The sequence below is a fragment of the Typopeltis vanoorti genome, chromosome 21 (assembly GCF_054136105.1).
Source record: "Typopeltis vanoorti isolate ZY-2024b chromosome 21, IOZ_Tvanoo_1.0, whole genome shotgun sequence".
In the NCBI taxonomy this organism is placed as follows: Eukaryota; Metazoa; Arthropoda; class Arachnida; order Uropygi; family Thelyphonidae; genus Typopeltis; species Typopeltis vanoorti.
Window position 1 is genome coordinate 62,283,234 of NC_143569.1, and position 17,410 is coordinate 62,300,643.

The 17,410-nt window shown below is 39.6% G+C and overlaps 1 protein-coding gene across 1 annotated transcript in view; it reads left to right on the forward strand.

The window, feature by feature from the left end:
• The window catches only part of LOC150094911 (arylsulfatase B-like), a 46,795-nt gene that overhangs the window by 6,093 nt on the left and 23,292 nt on the right, over nt 1–17,410 (forward strand). Inside the window, exon 4 of the mRNA XM_090411148.1 lies at nt 874–1,008. Coding sequence (XP_090267274.1) covers nt 874–1,008 — 135 coding nt within the window. The remainder of the gene's footprint in view (nt 1–873; nt 1,009–17,410) is intronic.

Genomic DNA, 17,410 nt, shown 5'->3' on the forward strand with positions numbered 1-17,410 from the left:
TCACCGGCAAGTACCCCTCAGCGGGCCGTGCCGGAGAACACTTTCCCCGGTGACTCAATTGCTCCCTTAGGGCAAGACCTAAGAGAGCGAACTCATTAACCCAGGATAACAGCAACAGCCGAACCTCAGTAAACTTCATTGGTTCAGCATTGTCATCCGTTACCCTATATTGGCATCTCATATAAAATCAATCACCCTATGTTTAAGTAAAGGTGATATCTCAAAAATATCGGACGATCTCTAGACCACTCATTCGTGGGCGAAAGACTGTCCAAATCTCCGCGTTAGTTCTACTCAGTGAAACTCGACCACCGAGCAAAGCCGCTCGGTCCGAAGAAAATAATTCACCGGCAAGTACCCCTCAGCGGGCCGTGCCAGAGGACACTTTCCCCGAAGACTCAATTGCTCCCTTAGGGCAAAACCTAAGAGAGCGAACTCATTAACCCAGGATAACAGCAACAGCCGAACCTCAGTTAAACTTCATTGGTTCATGAAAATCTAAAAATAATCAGTAATATATATTGGTTAACATAAAATTATTTAATTTAATATCAATTAAGAGCAAAAATATAAATTTTTTACTATAAATGTTTTACTCTAATTGCAATTTTCTGAATCTTTGGGATTCCTAAATTGAGTGCGTTTCAGGTAACGAAAAGAAAACCAGAACAAACAATAGTAAATTATTGAGTAAACTATTAATTTTCCTTCTAAACTGCTGTCAATGTGATGGACGAATTCAGAAATATTAATCCTTAATGATGGATGCTTTTAACCAATCTATTTGTAAAATCTCTAAAAATCCTTACTTGATAGTTATGTGCGGCTTCTCTTAAAGTAATTCTATTTTTTTTTTTAATTCCTACTTTTCAGTGGCATCTCGGAGAGCACAAGAAAGAGTTTACACCAACAGAGAGAGGATTTCAATCCTTTTATGGCTTTTGGCATGGAGGAATGGACTTTTATGATCATACACATTATTTTGTAACAACCAATAAAGAGTTTCCGGTAAGTATCAGAAGTTTCTTTATTTATTAATTTTAGAAAAATTGAAGAAGGGGGATAGAAATCATCATTTAACTTACATCTGCACTTTCCTGTTTCGTTCGCTTCTGTTATTGATTCAACCATCACTCGATGAAATAAGGGTGAGACTTCATACGTTTCCTTGTCCAATTGCTTTGGTTATTTTAATTTCTTTAATCTGTCCTTTTTTTCTGTATTTCTTATAAAACTGTTATTTCCCTCTCTCTCTTAGTTTTTTAATTAATCAATTTATTTTTTTAATTAGTTCTGATATTTGTTTTGGTATTTAAAAAAATATTAATGTCGTTTTCACTGTATTCTATCAAAAACTTTTGCCGAAAACTGAACAATGTATATGAAAAAAATGTATTATATTTTAATGATTCCTGGATTATTTGATGTAATATAAACATTGTATCTATTGGTGATCTATTTTCTCTAAATCCTTGTTGCTCATCGGATAATTGAATTAAATGAGTTAATATTTCCAATTACCTTTGTGTATGATTTTAATGTGCCAAACAAATATATATTTTCCGTTCTCTGGATTTAGATCGAAATTTAGATTTGGATCTAAATACTGTATTTAGAATATCATATAATGTTTTTGTAATTGTAATAGTCTTTTTTTTTAGTTCTTTATGGGTTTGTTCGATATCTTTTTCTGTAATTTCAAAAGCTGCGTTATTCTCTTCATTATAGTTCACCCACAGGTGAAAGAACACTAGGTGGCAGAGTGCCAAGAGGAGTCAAGTCAAGTTGACGGGTGGAAAAGAATAAGGGATGTAGGAATTCGTCACCAACACGTGCAATCACCTGCTTAACACTTAAAATTTTTCAACTGTTATACTGGCAAAATAGGTACCACTTTAAAAATTGTAATGTTCATAAAAGAAAAAAATAATTTTCCAACGTGTAATAATAAACATTCACCCCACGAAATGGATTGATTACACTATTATCGGAAAGCATTTGCCTTCTTCTTCCATGAGCAGAAGTATCAGGGGTTCTCTCACCTGTGGTCGAAGTATAACTTTGATTATATTATCTATATTCTTTTCTGTGTATAGATTTTGAAATTCTTTCCATTCACCCAATTCCTTTAGTTCTCTCTTTTTTGCGTTTGAATCACTCTCCCGATTCTTCTTTGAGTACAATAAAATCATAATCTTATATTCTTCATACACGGAAGTATTTGATTTGTCATTTAGATATCTCTGAAATGCATTTTTTCCCCATTAAGCTTTTTTACTTCTATAGATATGAATCTTTGATTAGTTCTATTAACCGTGTTTATTACCTAATTCTTCTCTTGCTACTTCATCTGTAATACCTATAAACGCTGTACGTTTTCCTTTCTTTCTTTCTTTCTTTTATTTTATTATTTTTATTTTATTTATTGGTCTTTTATCGTTTTCAGCTTATCTGTCCATTTACCTGCATAGATGTTTTATACTTACCATTACACCATGATGAGGTACAGGGGATTAGTGGAGAATATATGTAATTAAAAAAGTAATAAAATACTCAGCAAATTCGTCGTGTAATGTTAAAACAGGACTTATCAATATTATTAGTATTCAATGATGCAAAGATATATGCAGCAAGTCATGTCAAAAGCAGTAATTCAAGTTCCACCAGGTGGAACGTGACTATTTATCTCTAAATGACAATGCTAAGTCCCTAATAATAGTCTAGTAGGAAAAGGTGGTTTCTTGTGTAAGATATCGGGGCTCATTTCCTATATTAACACATAGTGGTCTAGTGGGGAAAATGCGGTTTCCTACTATAGATATTTACATACGTGCAAACGAATCTCTTTTATTTACATATGTTTAAAAATATCTATATCTATCTATATATATATATATATATATATAAATAAGTTTTTTTTTTACCTTGGGAATAATGTATATTAGGGTTACCAAGTAATTTTATAAACTTGGTTATTTTACTCCTAATCCCAAGTAAGCAAACAGCTAAGTTTGCGCCTGAACGTAGTTCAAGTCTAAAGGTACACCAGGGAAACTCATTGTAAAGTTAAGAATAGTGATCAGAGCTTTACTCACCTTTACAATGTTTTTGTGTTATCGCCTATTGGTCGGGGTTGTGAAGTTTCCAAACCTCGGTAGGGCCTATGTACGTTGATAGAGTTCGCGTCACACTTTATGGCTATTGTTTCCGATATTCTAAGCATTGTTTCATTGTGTTGTCTGTCTACTATGATGGCCTTGTCGATCTGCGGGGTATGTTTTTGTTCAAGGGCGTGAACAGCTATTTCCGTTTTGCCTGTGCTTTGTATTCGATTTTTCTTCTTGATGTTGCGTTTTTTAGTATTTAAATGTTCTGGAATAGGGATCAGTAGGCGATAACACAAACACTTCAAAAGCAGAAGCACCTACCCGACCTAACATAGCATCCACTTCATCCATGTGTTCAGACGACGACCAAGAATAGTCGAAACGGACCGCACCCCGTCAACCCCCCCTCTAAAAATCAGTTGCTGTTTTCAACCCCTTACACCCTTTCCCACCCTATATAAATATAAAAAAAATGCTCCGTCCATCCCTTATAATATATATGTATATATATATTCATAAAAAAAAACCGAGTTTTTTCCATTTCTATTTTAATTCTCCCACATTGCCTACCCCCCCCCCCCCCCACAGTAGTTTGGACATCGCTGAAACAAGAAAAGCCACAGCATGCAAATTTCTTTCCCTTATGCTTCCCAGAAATAATATCCATAATGAAAATGCATAAAATCTTGCATGAAAAGAATAAACACAATAAATAGATAAAATAAAAACTAAAATTTAACTTCACTTTAACTATACATAAGGGAGGAGAGTTGATGGCATAAGTGGAAGGACGGGAGTCCCCTTCCATAAAAACATTATTTATTTATTTATTTTTGAGTATTGTATATATAGTTGACATATAAAGATTCGAAACACGAACGCCATTTTCATGTTTGGATATGATTTCTTTTTTCATCTCTATCGTGGTTCTAACAACTTTTCTTTTCGCTTTGCTGCTATTACTATTCTTCTGAGGTCCCATGGTGGCTTAATTAATAATTTATGAAAAACAAAATCAAGAAAATTCACTGCAAATTCCAGCATGTGTCTGCACTGAACGAAGGCTGCAGAGTAACTGACGCTTTCCCGCGTTACAGTCAGCACGTAGTTACCGTTTGCATGTTCGGGAACCGAAATTCTGTTCTGAAACCGGGACGTTTTTTGTTCGGAAAAGATGTTCGGGAACCGACTTGTTCGAGAACACAGGCGTTCGACAACCGAGGTTTCACTGTATATATATAAAATTATATTATACACGTTGTCATATCGGAGTTTGAATTAAAAATAGTTAGATCACAAAAGCAGCAATTTGGTGAGTCAAGTTTACAACGACAACATTACTAGTTAGATGGGCGAAGCAAACTTGCATTTCATATTCTTCTTTTTCTGTGCGAGGAAACCTGTAAGGTGGGGTTGTAAAATTTACGCTCGCCCTTCGGGGACTGTTGGGGGGGGGGGTTTAGCTGTGTTCATTTGGGAGTAGGACTGTCTTGGGTCTTTTGTGTTTACAGTGGTCGGTTTCATTGTAGTTGGCTGCTTGTTTGATTAGTGGGATTGGATGCGTGCTTGCACTTCCTACGGACGCCCCATGGTTTATTAGAAACACCCAGATCTACCGATAGACCAGAAGCGGAAAGATGTATGGGATTCTGGTCTCTCGGTAGATCTGAGTGTTTCAAATAACCCATGGGGGCGTCCGTAGGCACTTATTCTGTATTCATTGCAATTTTAGAATGTTTGATTTCGAGTTATGGCTCCATGACTAGGAGGCATATGTAATTACAGGGCGTATCACCATCTGGTATACTAGTAGCTTGTTTCGTGTATCTAGTTTGCAGAGATTTCGTGTAACTAGTTTGCGTAGTCTGCCATGGGATGTTTTCTCCGAAGAGCTGGATGTCTTCATTGATGGTTACTAGCTTTCTGGAGAATAGTATGGGTGTGCTTTTGTAAGGGTTTACCCGGATCCTCCAGTTCGAGAACCATTTCTCCAGTGTGGTGATACTGTCCTGGACTCATCGGGTTTTCAGGCTGGGGCAGAGAGATATTGCTAGTATTGCCGTGTCGTCCGCGAATAGGGCTGTGATGGTTATCCTCGGGTTTTGTGGGATATCCGCGATCGAATAATAGAGGGACCAGCAAGGAGCCCTGTGGAATTCCTGCTAGGATTTTGCGCCTGGTTGAGACCATCCGGTTGATTTTTAATTTGCATGGTTCTTTCGCTGAGGTATGATTTTATTAACCTTATTTGATTGGTTGGCATATTTGTTTTTATGAGTTTATAGAGAAGGCCTTGGCGCCAGATATTGTCAAAGACATTAGCTACGTCTGGGAATACCGCGCCGGTGTGCTGTTTCCAGTTGTATACTGTTGTGATGTATTCTACTAATCAGTGGATTTGTTGAAGTGTGCTGTGCTCTCGTTGGAGGCTAAAATGTTCATTTGCTATGCTTCCTGGTTTATCTGTTGTTTCTTGCAATCTTGCGAGGATGACTTTTTCTGTGACTTTTCCTAGATTGGATAGTAGACTGATGGGGCGGTAACTTTTTTTTTTTGGGGGGGGGGGCTTGGGGTCATTGCCTGGCTTCTTTATGGTATGATGTCAGCTATTTTCCATGTTGTGGAAAAGTACTCTATTCCTAAGATTGTGTTTGTTATGTTGACAAGGTTATTTATTTATTTATTTAGCGTTTGGCTAAGAAGAATACATGCATATGCTACCACACACACACACACACACACACATACAAACATACAAGACAACAAAATGTATAAAAGAATACAATAATGTGAAGTGACACTGTAGTCATATATACATATAAAAATATACAAATAAGCATAAAATCAAAATTGAATGTCCAAGTTCAATAACCAGTCAACGGCATCAGTGGAAACTGCTATAAAGTCAGATACTGGTCCCATGAAGGCTCTGTGAGGACAGTCAAATGTGATATGTTGTATAGTTTGGTTATCCTCACCACAGTCACAAGATGAGTTTGGTCTTATTTCCCAAGAAAATAAGGAAGCTCCGCACCTACCATGGTTGGTGCGAACCCTATTTAGGGAGGTCCATATTTTTCGAGGTAAGTTGAACCCTGATGGAGGGCTGTTTGGGTTAAAGAGAGTCTGCCAGATTACCGGGACATTGGCAGTCCATTGCGTCTGCCATGCTCTTGTTGTATCATAGCCCTCAGTGACAAGTCGCTGTGCCGTTATAATAGGCGGGTGTCTTGACTTAAGCCTCTGCGATGCAAAGCTGTCAATATCAGAGTGCATAGGAAGCAGTGGGTTCTGGCAAATTTTGTTATATTCACGAATCAGGTTGTCTTGGCGTCGTAGTTGTGGCGGTTGTATGTGGCTCAGAACTGGTAGCCAATATGATGGAGTAGTCTTCATTGTTCCAGAAATGATACGCATTGTCTGATTCAACACAGTATCAATTGATTTAACGTGTGCACTGTTCAGCCAGACAGATGAGCAGTATTCAGCAGTTGAGTAGACGAGGCCCAGAGCATGTCCTTAATGTGGGGGCACAAGCTCCCCAGTTGTTCCAGCAAGTTTATGCAGCATGTTGTTTCTAGCACTGAGTTTGGCAGCAATATTGGAGAGATGTCTATTAAAGGAGAGTGTTCTGTCCAGGGTTATACCCAGATACTTTGGATTAAAATTGTGCGGTAGTATGTTCCCATTTAGTGGCATTCTTAAGATGTCTCGTGCCAAGCTATTGTTCAAATGGAAATAGTAAGTTTCAGTCTTGGTAGTGCTTCGAATAAGACGCCACTTCTCAAAGAAGTAGTTTAGCTCCTCTAAGTCACTAGTTAGTACGTGCTCCATAGTACAGAAGTTCTGGTGTTGGAATGTGATGCAGAAATCATCCGCATATATGAATTTTCTATATTGTCTTCGGAAGCTGTCAGAAATATACAAATTGAAAAGAAGAGGGGCCAGAACTGACCCTTGTGGGAGTCCATTGTTAAATGTTCTTGGCTTGCTCATATCATCATCTAGAACTACTTGTATTGTTCTATTACATAGAATAGTGTTGATCGGATGGGTCATTTTTTTACATTTCAGTATTATAAGGGGCTTGTAGATCATGCCGTTCCTCCATACGGTGTCATGCCGTCAAGTCTATAAAGACTGCACCAGTCTTAAGGCATTTTTAAGGCACCAGTTTTGATATTCCGCACTTTTTTTTTTGCTGTCAGTTTGATTTAACACATGTTATGTAAAGGTTTATGGACAGTAAATGTTACCTGAGAGATACCGCGACCTCCGATTTCAGTATAGTACGGTTTAGTTTTTTTTTTTTTTTTTTATTCTTTGTTCAATAGTTTCTAGATTATAACTGAAAATAAATCAACCATCATGTATTACTGAAATAGAGAGCCAAAGGCTTATTTTTATCATACATATCCTCTAGGAGATGTGCTTTACATTTATGGAAAATAATGAGGACACCGCTCTTGAGCTTGCTCCACCTTTACTATGAGTTGCTCATAAGGTACTAATGCTTGCATCAGCCGAAATGTTTAGTTTCTATATATTCGGCACGAAACTCTTGTAGTTTCTATATTCGGCTATGAAATAATGTTGGATTCAATATTCACTTAAATTGTACCATCATGAATTATATTTGCCTTGTTTGTTCTTTATGTTTTATTGCATTTTAGCACATACTAGTAATGAATGTATCTCTCAGATATACCGCGTCGTACGTGTGCAAAATTACCGCTGCGACCTCCCGAGTGATATACCGGTACCGGTATATATATATATATATATATATATATATATATACAGGGTGTTCGGGATAAATTTGACAGTTTCGTAAGGAAAAAGAAAATCTTCTTTGTATCTATTAAATTTAATGAATTGACAAAAAAACATTACAGGCAGAGTTAATTACAATACTATCAACAAGATTTACTCAAAATAACCACCATTAGCATCGATCACAGCTTCAATTCTGCTTCGGAACCTCGAACAAGCTGATGCTACAGTCTCCCTGGGAAGGGCCGCAAAAACTGTTTTAATTTTATCCATTAACTGGGCTTTTGTATTACTGGAAGTGCGATTGGTGTCTTTTTCAACTGCGTCCCATACAAAATAATCCATGGGGTTAAGGTCTGGGGAGTTTGGAGGCCAAACATTTGGACTGGTGAAGTCGTAGAAATTTTCAGACAACCATTTTTGACTTTTCCCAGAGGTGTGGCAAGGGGCCGAATCCTGCTGCCATACATACGGCCTACCATTGGCTACCCTTGTTATCCAGGGCTTGACTACAGTTAGCAACTCCACGAACAAAGCCCGAATTCCAATGCCAGGGTTCTTCAACACCTGTTCCTGCAGATTTGCGAGGAATTCTGCTGTACGAACGCAATCAGATCGTCTGCTAGGGATCTTTCTTCTTGCTACATCCTCGTAGTCACCATTGCAAGTCTCTAGTTCATGCCTGATTGTTTTTACTGTATTCAGGGAGCATTGGGCAGCAGTCGTAATATCCTTATTTTGATGGCGGGCACGAATAATCATGATACAAGTGATTCTCTTCCATGATTCAGGTGGGTTCCAGCTATCCATCCTTTCTGACATCTTGTATATGAATGAAGAAGGGTCCAAACTTTTAAATGAAGAGAAGTGTGTGTTAATACATGTAACTTACGGAAAAATATAATTAATTATAAATATGTCAAATTTATCCCGAACACCCTGTATATTCTTTTGAGCATGGCCAAATTTTTAGCATTATGATATTGTCCTGCGAAGCTCTTTTTCTGAGTGGTTGTGTGGTGATCCTGAGACCGCAGACTGCAGTTAGCTGGTAAATCTGTTTTTGGATGTTTTTGATTTCGACCAGTACTAGCGGCATCGGTTTTTTGTCTGTTCTGTACATTCTGTTCATCTTGATTGGGGTCAGGCCCTGGTTGATAAGGTCTACTGTGATTTCTTCCGAGGTGACCTACTCGGTGACTCCCCCGAGTACTACCTTCAGGTTTTTTTCTCTATTTAGAGCGAAGGTGTGGTATTGCAGTCTTTGTCTCGTAGTACTACGGCGGGGAGGGGGAGGACTTGCGTTTTCTCCTTCTGTATCCGCCTCTTCGCCATCAGGATCGTTTGTTAGTTAGTATAGGTTTAGGAAACCAGACCACTAGGCCTCGAACTTCTTTAACGGTTTTTTTAAACAGGTCAAGTGCTTGATTTCTGTCTACGTGTTGGATTAAATCGTCTGGGTTTATGTTTTCCATATTAAGTATGTATATAAAATCTTACCTGCAATTCATCTGTTGAAATTCACAATCGTCTGTTGCTGGTTGGTTGGGGTTATTACAAGCCGTGGAAACACTTGTAGTTACTCTGATTCTCAAATGTTATCCACATCTTTTAAAATAACAAAATTAGTATTTAATAATTTTAAATACATCAACTGTGCACAAACGGAGCGCCTGTATTCACAATTATAATTACTCACACTTCTTAATATAATTATTTATAAATCACTACTAAAATAGACCATTGACTCAATGCGAAATTCTCAATCGCACAATTTTGGGAACTATCAACTATAATATATCGACTATGTCAAGTTTTTATTAATAATATTATTATTATTTTGTTTTTCAACGATTAACATTTCTGACATAAAAGGTGAGCAAAATGCTTTTCATACTCCCGGCTATCTGATAGGGAAATAGTGAGTGGAAAAATTTATGAGCCAATTGCTCACCTTGAGCGGGCTTGGAGATTAAACATCAGAATTGGAGTTTAAGATGGCTTTTGGTCTTTTATGTTTGAAGCAATCCGTTGTTTCAAACTGAATTTTCAATATGAGTTTGTTGGGGTGTACAGATGCTTTTGAAGAGAACTTGCTATAGTTTGCAGGAAAGTGTAAATATAGGGGACATCTGTGTTCCGATGGAGTTGCACGAACTTTCTGATAAACCATGGAGCGTTTAGGATCATATGTAGACATTTATTTTGCACTAGTTGTAATTTGAGAATATTAGTATCAGCGGTATGGCTCCAAGCCGGAGAAGCGTAAGCGAATACAGGACGAACCATCAGTTTGTAGATAAGTAATGTGATTCTGGTGTTTAGTTTACTGTTTCTGTTGATTAGAGGATAGAGTTGAGCAATGGCTTTTGATGCCTTTGCACAGAGAGCTTGGTATGGCAGTTGAAAGGTAGTCTTCTTTCCAATACCAAGGTATTTGATTTCTGGTGAATAGCATGGCTATGCTCTTCTGTGGATTCACTTGCAGTCTCTATTTGAAGAACCATTTTTCAATCTGTAGTAGGTTTTCTTGACGTTTTTTGATGGCAAGTTGTGTTTTTAGAGATCTGGCTAATATTGCTGTAACCTCCGCGTAGAGGGCCATGATAGATGACAATGGATTGTGCGGGATATCAGATATGTATACGGAAAACAGAATCGGTCCTAGTAAGGATCCTTGTGGGACTCCAGCCAAGATACGTTTCTGTGGTAATACTGTACCGTTGATCTTGATTTGCATACCCATGTCAAAAAGGTACGATTTAATTAGGTGATCCATTTCCAATGGTATTGCAGTTGAGATCAGTTTATGCAATAATCCGAAATGCCAAATTTTATCAAATGCACTGGCTATGTCAAGGAAAACAGCTCCATTGCATTGATGCCAATTGAATCCCGTGGAGATGTATTCGACTGGTCTAAGAATCTGTTGGGTGGTACCATGGAATTGACGAAATCCAAACTGCTCTTTAGAAGAATGTTTAACTTGTGTACGGAGGCTTGGAGTCTGGTAAGAATAACGTTTTCTGCGATTTTACCCATTTGAGATGAGGTTGATTGGCGAATAATTTTGAGGCAGGTGCGGGTCTTTTCCAGTCTTATGGATTGGAATTATATCCGCCACCTTCCAACAGGAAAGGAAATGTTTGAAACGGAGGATGGAATTAATTATGTTGGTCAGATGTACAATAGCTATTCGAGGCAGCAGCTTAATCATCTTGTTGGTGTTGCCACCAGGTCCAGGAGCCTTTTTCTTTTTTAATTTCTTGATTATATCATATATTTTTGATGGTATTGTGGGTGCAATTTGATTGGAGAAGGTAACAGAAGATTTTAATTAACATTTGACGTGTCGATGGATCTTGTAGATGTGATTGAACTCTAGATGTTCATATGAGGATTTACATTGCTTGTCTAAGTTTTCTGCTATTGCTTCGGCTTTATCTGCATCGGTGTGGATGAGGCCCAGATCTGTTTGGAGAGGGGGAAGAGATTTTTTTTTTTTTTTTGATCTTTCTGATTAGATTCCAAATAGAGTGATTGTGAGGAGAGATAGAAGTCAATCTTTCTTCCCAAAAAGTTGACTGCTATGTGCTTTACGAACATCCCCACCGCAGAATTTTGCCTATTCAGGATTCGTTTGTCTTGTGGTGCACGGGTATTATGAAACTTTTTTCTAGTCTTATTTTTCTCCTTGATAAGGTTCATGATATCTTCTGGCAAGTGATTGGGCCTGAAGGAAGTTGTGGAAGTAGTGACTGTTGTAAAAGCTGTGTTAATTTGTTCTGTCAGGTCTTTAACAGCTATTTCAATTTCTTCTTTGAATTTTATAAGCGGAACAGGACCAATATATTTCGGGAGTACTTTGGACAACTTTTCCCATGATATGAATGAGTGTGTGTGTGGGGGGGGGGGAACAGTTTTTCTTGGTTTCCCAACTGCAGTATTACTATGCCCATCATAATACGTATAGCACAAGTCTTGGTTCAGTGGGACTTGCCACAACCTCATTGTTGGATCCTGTATAGTTAGCAAGGATGTGGTCATTCCTGTCGGTAGTTCGACTGTTCCAAGTGGGATACTTGGCGTTTAAGTAATCGGCAATGATCACAGGCTCTCTGATGCCCAAGATGGCCTCCAAATAAGAGGACAGTAATGATTTTAATAGAGGATTGTATGCTGTATAGAGTTTTAGTCTACCAGCCGAGCTCGTGAGAACTTCTACACCTGTAACCTCAAGATTAATGGTAGGTGGGATATTTACAGAGTGATGATTAATGTAATTCTTGATGAAAATGGGAGTGACGCCGCCTCTGTGGGTCAGCCTGTCAGTTCTGTAGAGATGATATCCTCTGACTTTAGGGTTGTCCGATGATCTCATATGCGCTTCACTTATCAAAACGACATCTGGCTGATGTCTTTGGGTGAACTCTTGGAGCTCTAAGACCTTATTTCTAAGGCCGTTCGCGTTCCACGAGATAATCAGCAGTGAGTCTGGATTTAGTTTATTCCTGTTCATGAATGAGCGCTGGGTTGTGTATCCTTTAGGAATCTTTTAGTAGGGGATGGTGTAGGGTTGGATCTGCTGAAGTCTGGTAGCATATTTGTCAGAGAGGAGGTGATGATAGCTGTCAGGTTTGTATGTGGTATCTGATCCTGTTCATGAGTTATCTGTTTAGAACGGATTACATCCACATATATCCTTGTGTTTCATTGTTGAGTTGTTCTTTTAAAGGCCCCTGACTGTAGCAGATGGGCTTCTGACAATTGTTGCATGTCATTGAGAGGCTGTGGAGATGAGACCTCTGGTGTGGATCTACTGGGGGAGGAAGAGTGTCTGTCTGTCTCCGATCTTCCATTTTTTGGGTTTTGAATGCATCCTCTGTCATTGGTTGTGTGTGTGTGGGCCACCACATTTGGCACATTTAGCCAGGGCGGTTTTCGGCTTTGTACAGATATTGGTTGGGTGGCTGTCCCTGCATTTTAGACATTTTAAACTCGGCCTTACACATTTTCTGGCGTGGCCAAATTTTTGACATCTGTGGCACTGACCTGTTGAAGCCCTTTTCCTTAAAGGTTCTGGGCTGATTTTAAGTCCACAGATTTAGGTCATAAATCTGTTTGTATGATTGATGGATCTCAAGTAATACTAGTCGCATCGGAGTCTTATCTTTTTTAGTCATTTTTCTGACCTTGATGGGTGGCAGGTCCTGATGGTGTATATCAGCAGCCACTTCTTCTGTGGATACGTCTTCAGACACTCCTCTGAGAACCGCCTTCAGATTTTTCTCTGAGTCCAGCGAGAAGGTGTGATTCATTTCTCCTGTCAGTTTTCGGTAGTCCATCACTGTGGTGGGCTGTATCTTGATGCCGTCGGTGACATTTTTGGCGGTGATATAAGAGATCTTTAGATTGGACATGGTGGCCTTAAGAGACATTCCATCTTTGTTTTTCGCGGAGTATGATCGGTGGTACCTTTTCTCTAGTGCAGGCAGAGGGGGTCTGAAACTGGACCATTTCTTCCATTCCATCCTCATTTGGTGGTTCAGAGGTTGTGGTTTTTAGCTTCTTGCGTGCTCGGACCTCTGAGAAGTGTGATGGGATAGAGATCACCAAGTTCAGCTTCTCTTCTGTAGAACCATTGTCGTCACCCGACATAGAGTAAAAATTGATTTCGATTTTTTTAAGGATCATTTTAAGTATGTTTATGGCTAGCCCTCTGTTAAGTGACTCTACCAGAGCAACAGCGTCAACATCTCTCGTTTTGAGAAAATGAGTAAAAGCACTGTTTAAGAGCGCGGGTCCTTAAGTCCGCGTAAAAGTCCCATATACCGAATCAATGGTCTACCCGCAGAGAGAATCCCGCAGCCGCAAAGGACTGCCAGCAAAAGCGAGCGTTGGCAAAATGCTCGAAGTAGCAGCAATGATTTAAATTAAATCATTAAATCAAACCGTGATTAAATGGGGGGGGGGACTGTGCGATTCAGGACCGGCTTTATCCCTTCTTTCCACCAAGTGTAGACCGACAGTTGAAATATCCCACTAGACGCGAAAGACTACTGACGGGCACAAAGCAGGGAACAGGAGAGGGCCTGGGAAAGTTGCAGAACCTTATCTTGCGCTGAACGAATCCAATCGGGAAAATCCTTCCAGTCAAATACGTCGCATAACCATCGTGAAAACTAGGTGAAAACTTAATCGCATTCAAAAATTCAGAATAATTCTCACAATTCCCAAACTTAATTCAATTTATGTCGTTTAAAAAAAAAAAGAGTTGTTTTTGACAATTGACATTTATGTCTTTAGGGGTGAAGCATGATGCTTTTCATATTCCCCGCTACCTGTTGTGGTTACAGTGAAGGTAAAATTTATGAGCAGATTGCTCGCCCTGAATGGGCATGGAGATTATGCATCACTAAAGGAGGCTAATATCGCTTTTGGTCTTCTATATTTGAATTCGTCCGTTGGATCGTATGCTGCAGCTTGCTGAACCAAATCGTTGGGATGTGTGGACGTCTTTAGGAAAAACTTGGTTGCTAAGGATTGTAGAAAAGAGAAAATATAGGGAATATTTGTGTCTCTGTTGAGTTGGTTGTTTTCAACATACCACGGGCGTTCAGAATCATTCTCAAGCACTTGTTCTGCACTCGCTGTATTTTGATAATGTTAGTATTAGAGGTGTGGCTCCAGGCCGGAGAGGCATAGGTGGTAATAGGACGAATCGCCATCTGGTATAGCTGCAATTTGATTCTGTTGCTGAGCTTGCTATTTCTATTAATTAGCGGATAGATCTGAGCTATGGTGGCTTTAGATGCCTTTGTGCACGCAGATTTGATGTGTTGGTTGAAAGATAGCTTTTTGTCGAGAATTACACCTAGGTAATTTGTTTCTGTCTGCCAGGGAATTTTAGTATTGAATAGTAACACATCTCCTGCAGGAGACATTGGCCTTTTTGAGAAAGGCCAATGTCTTTGGGGGTTGACTTCCAATCTCCACTTGGAGAACCAACCCTCCAGCTTTAAAAGGTTTTCTTGAAGATTTCTGGTAATGAAATGGGGTCGGATAGATCTGGTTAGTATTGCTGTATCGTCCGTATACAGGGCCAAAATGGAAGATATCGGATTGTGCGGGATGTCTGACATGTATATAGAGAACAGCAACGGAGCCAGTAGAGATCCCTGCGGCATTCCAGCAAAGATGTGGCGCTGGGAGGATGTAGAACCGTTGATTTTTACTTGCGTTGATCTATTCTGAAGATATGAATGGATTAAGTGAACCATTTTTAGTGAGGTACCGGCTGAGATAAGTTTGTGCAGGAGTCCAAAATGCCAGATTTTGTCAAATGCTTTGGATAAGTCTAGGAAAACAGCGCCTGTGCACTGGTGCCAGTTGTAGCTGGTGGTGATGTGTTCCACTATTCTGTGGATTTGCTGGGTAGTACTATGGTGTTACCTGAAACCAAACTGTTCTTTAGGGAGGATGTTTAGGTCATTTACTGAGGTTTGGAGTCGTGAGAGGATGACCTTCTCTGCAACCTTACCCAGATTTGAGATAAGACTGATTGGACGATAATTTTGCGGTAGGTGTGGGTCTTTGCCTGGCTTATGTATAGGAATTACGTCAGCCAGTTTCCAGGTGGAAGGAAAATAGTGAAATCTTAAAATTGCATTTATTATACTGGTCAGGTACACTACTGCTTTTCGGGGCAGAAGTTTAATCACCCGATTAGTAATGCCGTCTGGCCCAGGAGCTTTTTTGTTCTTTAATTTTTTAATAATGTCATATAACTCAGCAGGTGATGTTGGTGCAATATGGTCAGTGCTAGAGATAGGAAGATTGAGAGAGTGTCTGACCTTGCTGTGAATCTTATATATGTGGTCAAAGTCAAAGTTTCCATACGAAGGCCTGCATTGCTCCTCTAAGTTGTGTGCTATAACTTCTGCTTTGTCTACATCTGTGTGAGCAAGGCCCTGGTTAGAGAATATTGGGGGAAGGGATCTGTCTTTGTTTTTGATATTTTTCAGTAGTCTCCAGATGGAGTGATCAGTAGGAGAAATGGAGGATAACTTTTCATCCCACACTTGGTCTCTATGGGCTCTGAGTGCATCTCTTACTGCCCCATTTAATCTGTTTAGATTTATTTTATCTTGTGGTGCACACGTGTTACGGTATCTTTTCCTAGCTCTGTTTTTGTCTCTGATCAAGTTCATGATGTCTTCAGGCAAACGATCTGGCTTTCGGGCAGATTTGTAGGAGGAAGCTACCTTTATAGCAGAATTAATTTGTTGTGTGAGATTTGTAACTGCAGTTTCTACTTCTTCCTTTGTGCGTATGTGAAGAACAGGTCCAATATAATTCTTCAGTGCTGCTGACAGTCTTTCCCATGCAATGTAGGAGTGAGAAGGAGGACATAGGTATTCTTGATATCCTAGCTGTAGTAGAATTGGATTGTGATCGGATGATAGTTCATCCATAGATATGATGCTGAATTGAAGTTTAATATCCTGAAGGATAGCTATATCCAGGATGTCAGCAGTGCCAAACGTACTGAGATGAGTTGGTTCGGTGGGGCCTGCCACAACAGCGTTGCTGGATCCTAAGTAATTGTAAAGGATGCAACCATTCTTGTTTGAGGTGGTACAATTCCACGCAGGATGCTTGGAATTCAGATCCCCGGCAATAATGGTGGGCTCTCTGGTGCATAAGATGGCATTTAGATCAGAGTGAAGTAGAGATTTTTGGGGAGGGTTGTAAGCTGAGTAGATTTTCAGTTTGCCAGTGGAGCTGGTGACTACTTCCACTCCTGTGATCTCAAAGTTAGTGGTTGAAGGAATGCTCACAGAGTGGTGCTTAATGTAGTTTTTTATAGAGATGGCAGTGCCGCCGCCTCTGTAGTCTGTCATTTCTATATAGGTGGTAGCCCCTTATTATAGGATTGTCTGAGGGTTTTAAATTAGTTTCACTGATTAAAATAACATCTGGTTGATACCTAGATGTGAAGTGTCGGAGTTCCAGAATTTTGTTTTTAAGCCAATTTGCGTTCCACGCAACTATCTGAGGAGATGCTGGAATGAGTTGTTACTATTCATTTATGAGAGCTGTGAGGATGACCTGCGTTTCACGAAGAAATCTTTTAATGGAGATTTCAGTAGGGTTTGATAGGCTGAAATTTTGTGGCATGTTTGCTAATGAGGCCGTAGTAACAGCTGTTAGGTTTTTAGGTGCTGTTGGTTGATTTTGTTCTGGATTTCGTCTAGTTGTACGGGTCACATCAGCATAGCTTCTTGTTTGCTTTCGGGTGTCTCTATTATTGGAGGTTTCCGACTGTGGCCGCTGAGTCTCCGGGGTTTTGATGTCTTGGCCTCTGGTGTTCTTGTGGTGAAGGAGGAGGGCTGATTGATTGCCTCCATCCATCTGTTCTTTGGGTGCTGAGTACATCCTTTGTAGTTCGCGGGATGAGGGCCACTGCAGTTGGCACATTTGGCCGAGGTGGTCCTCGGCTTTGTGCAGGGATTGGTTGGGTGGCTGTC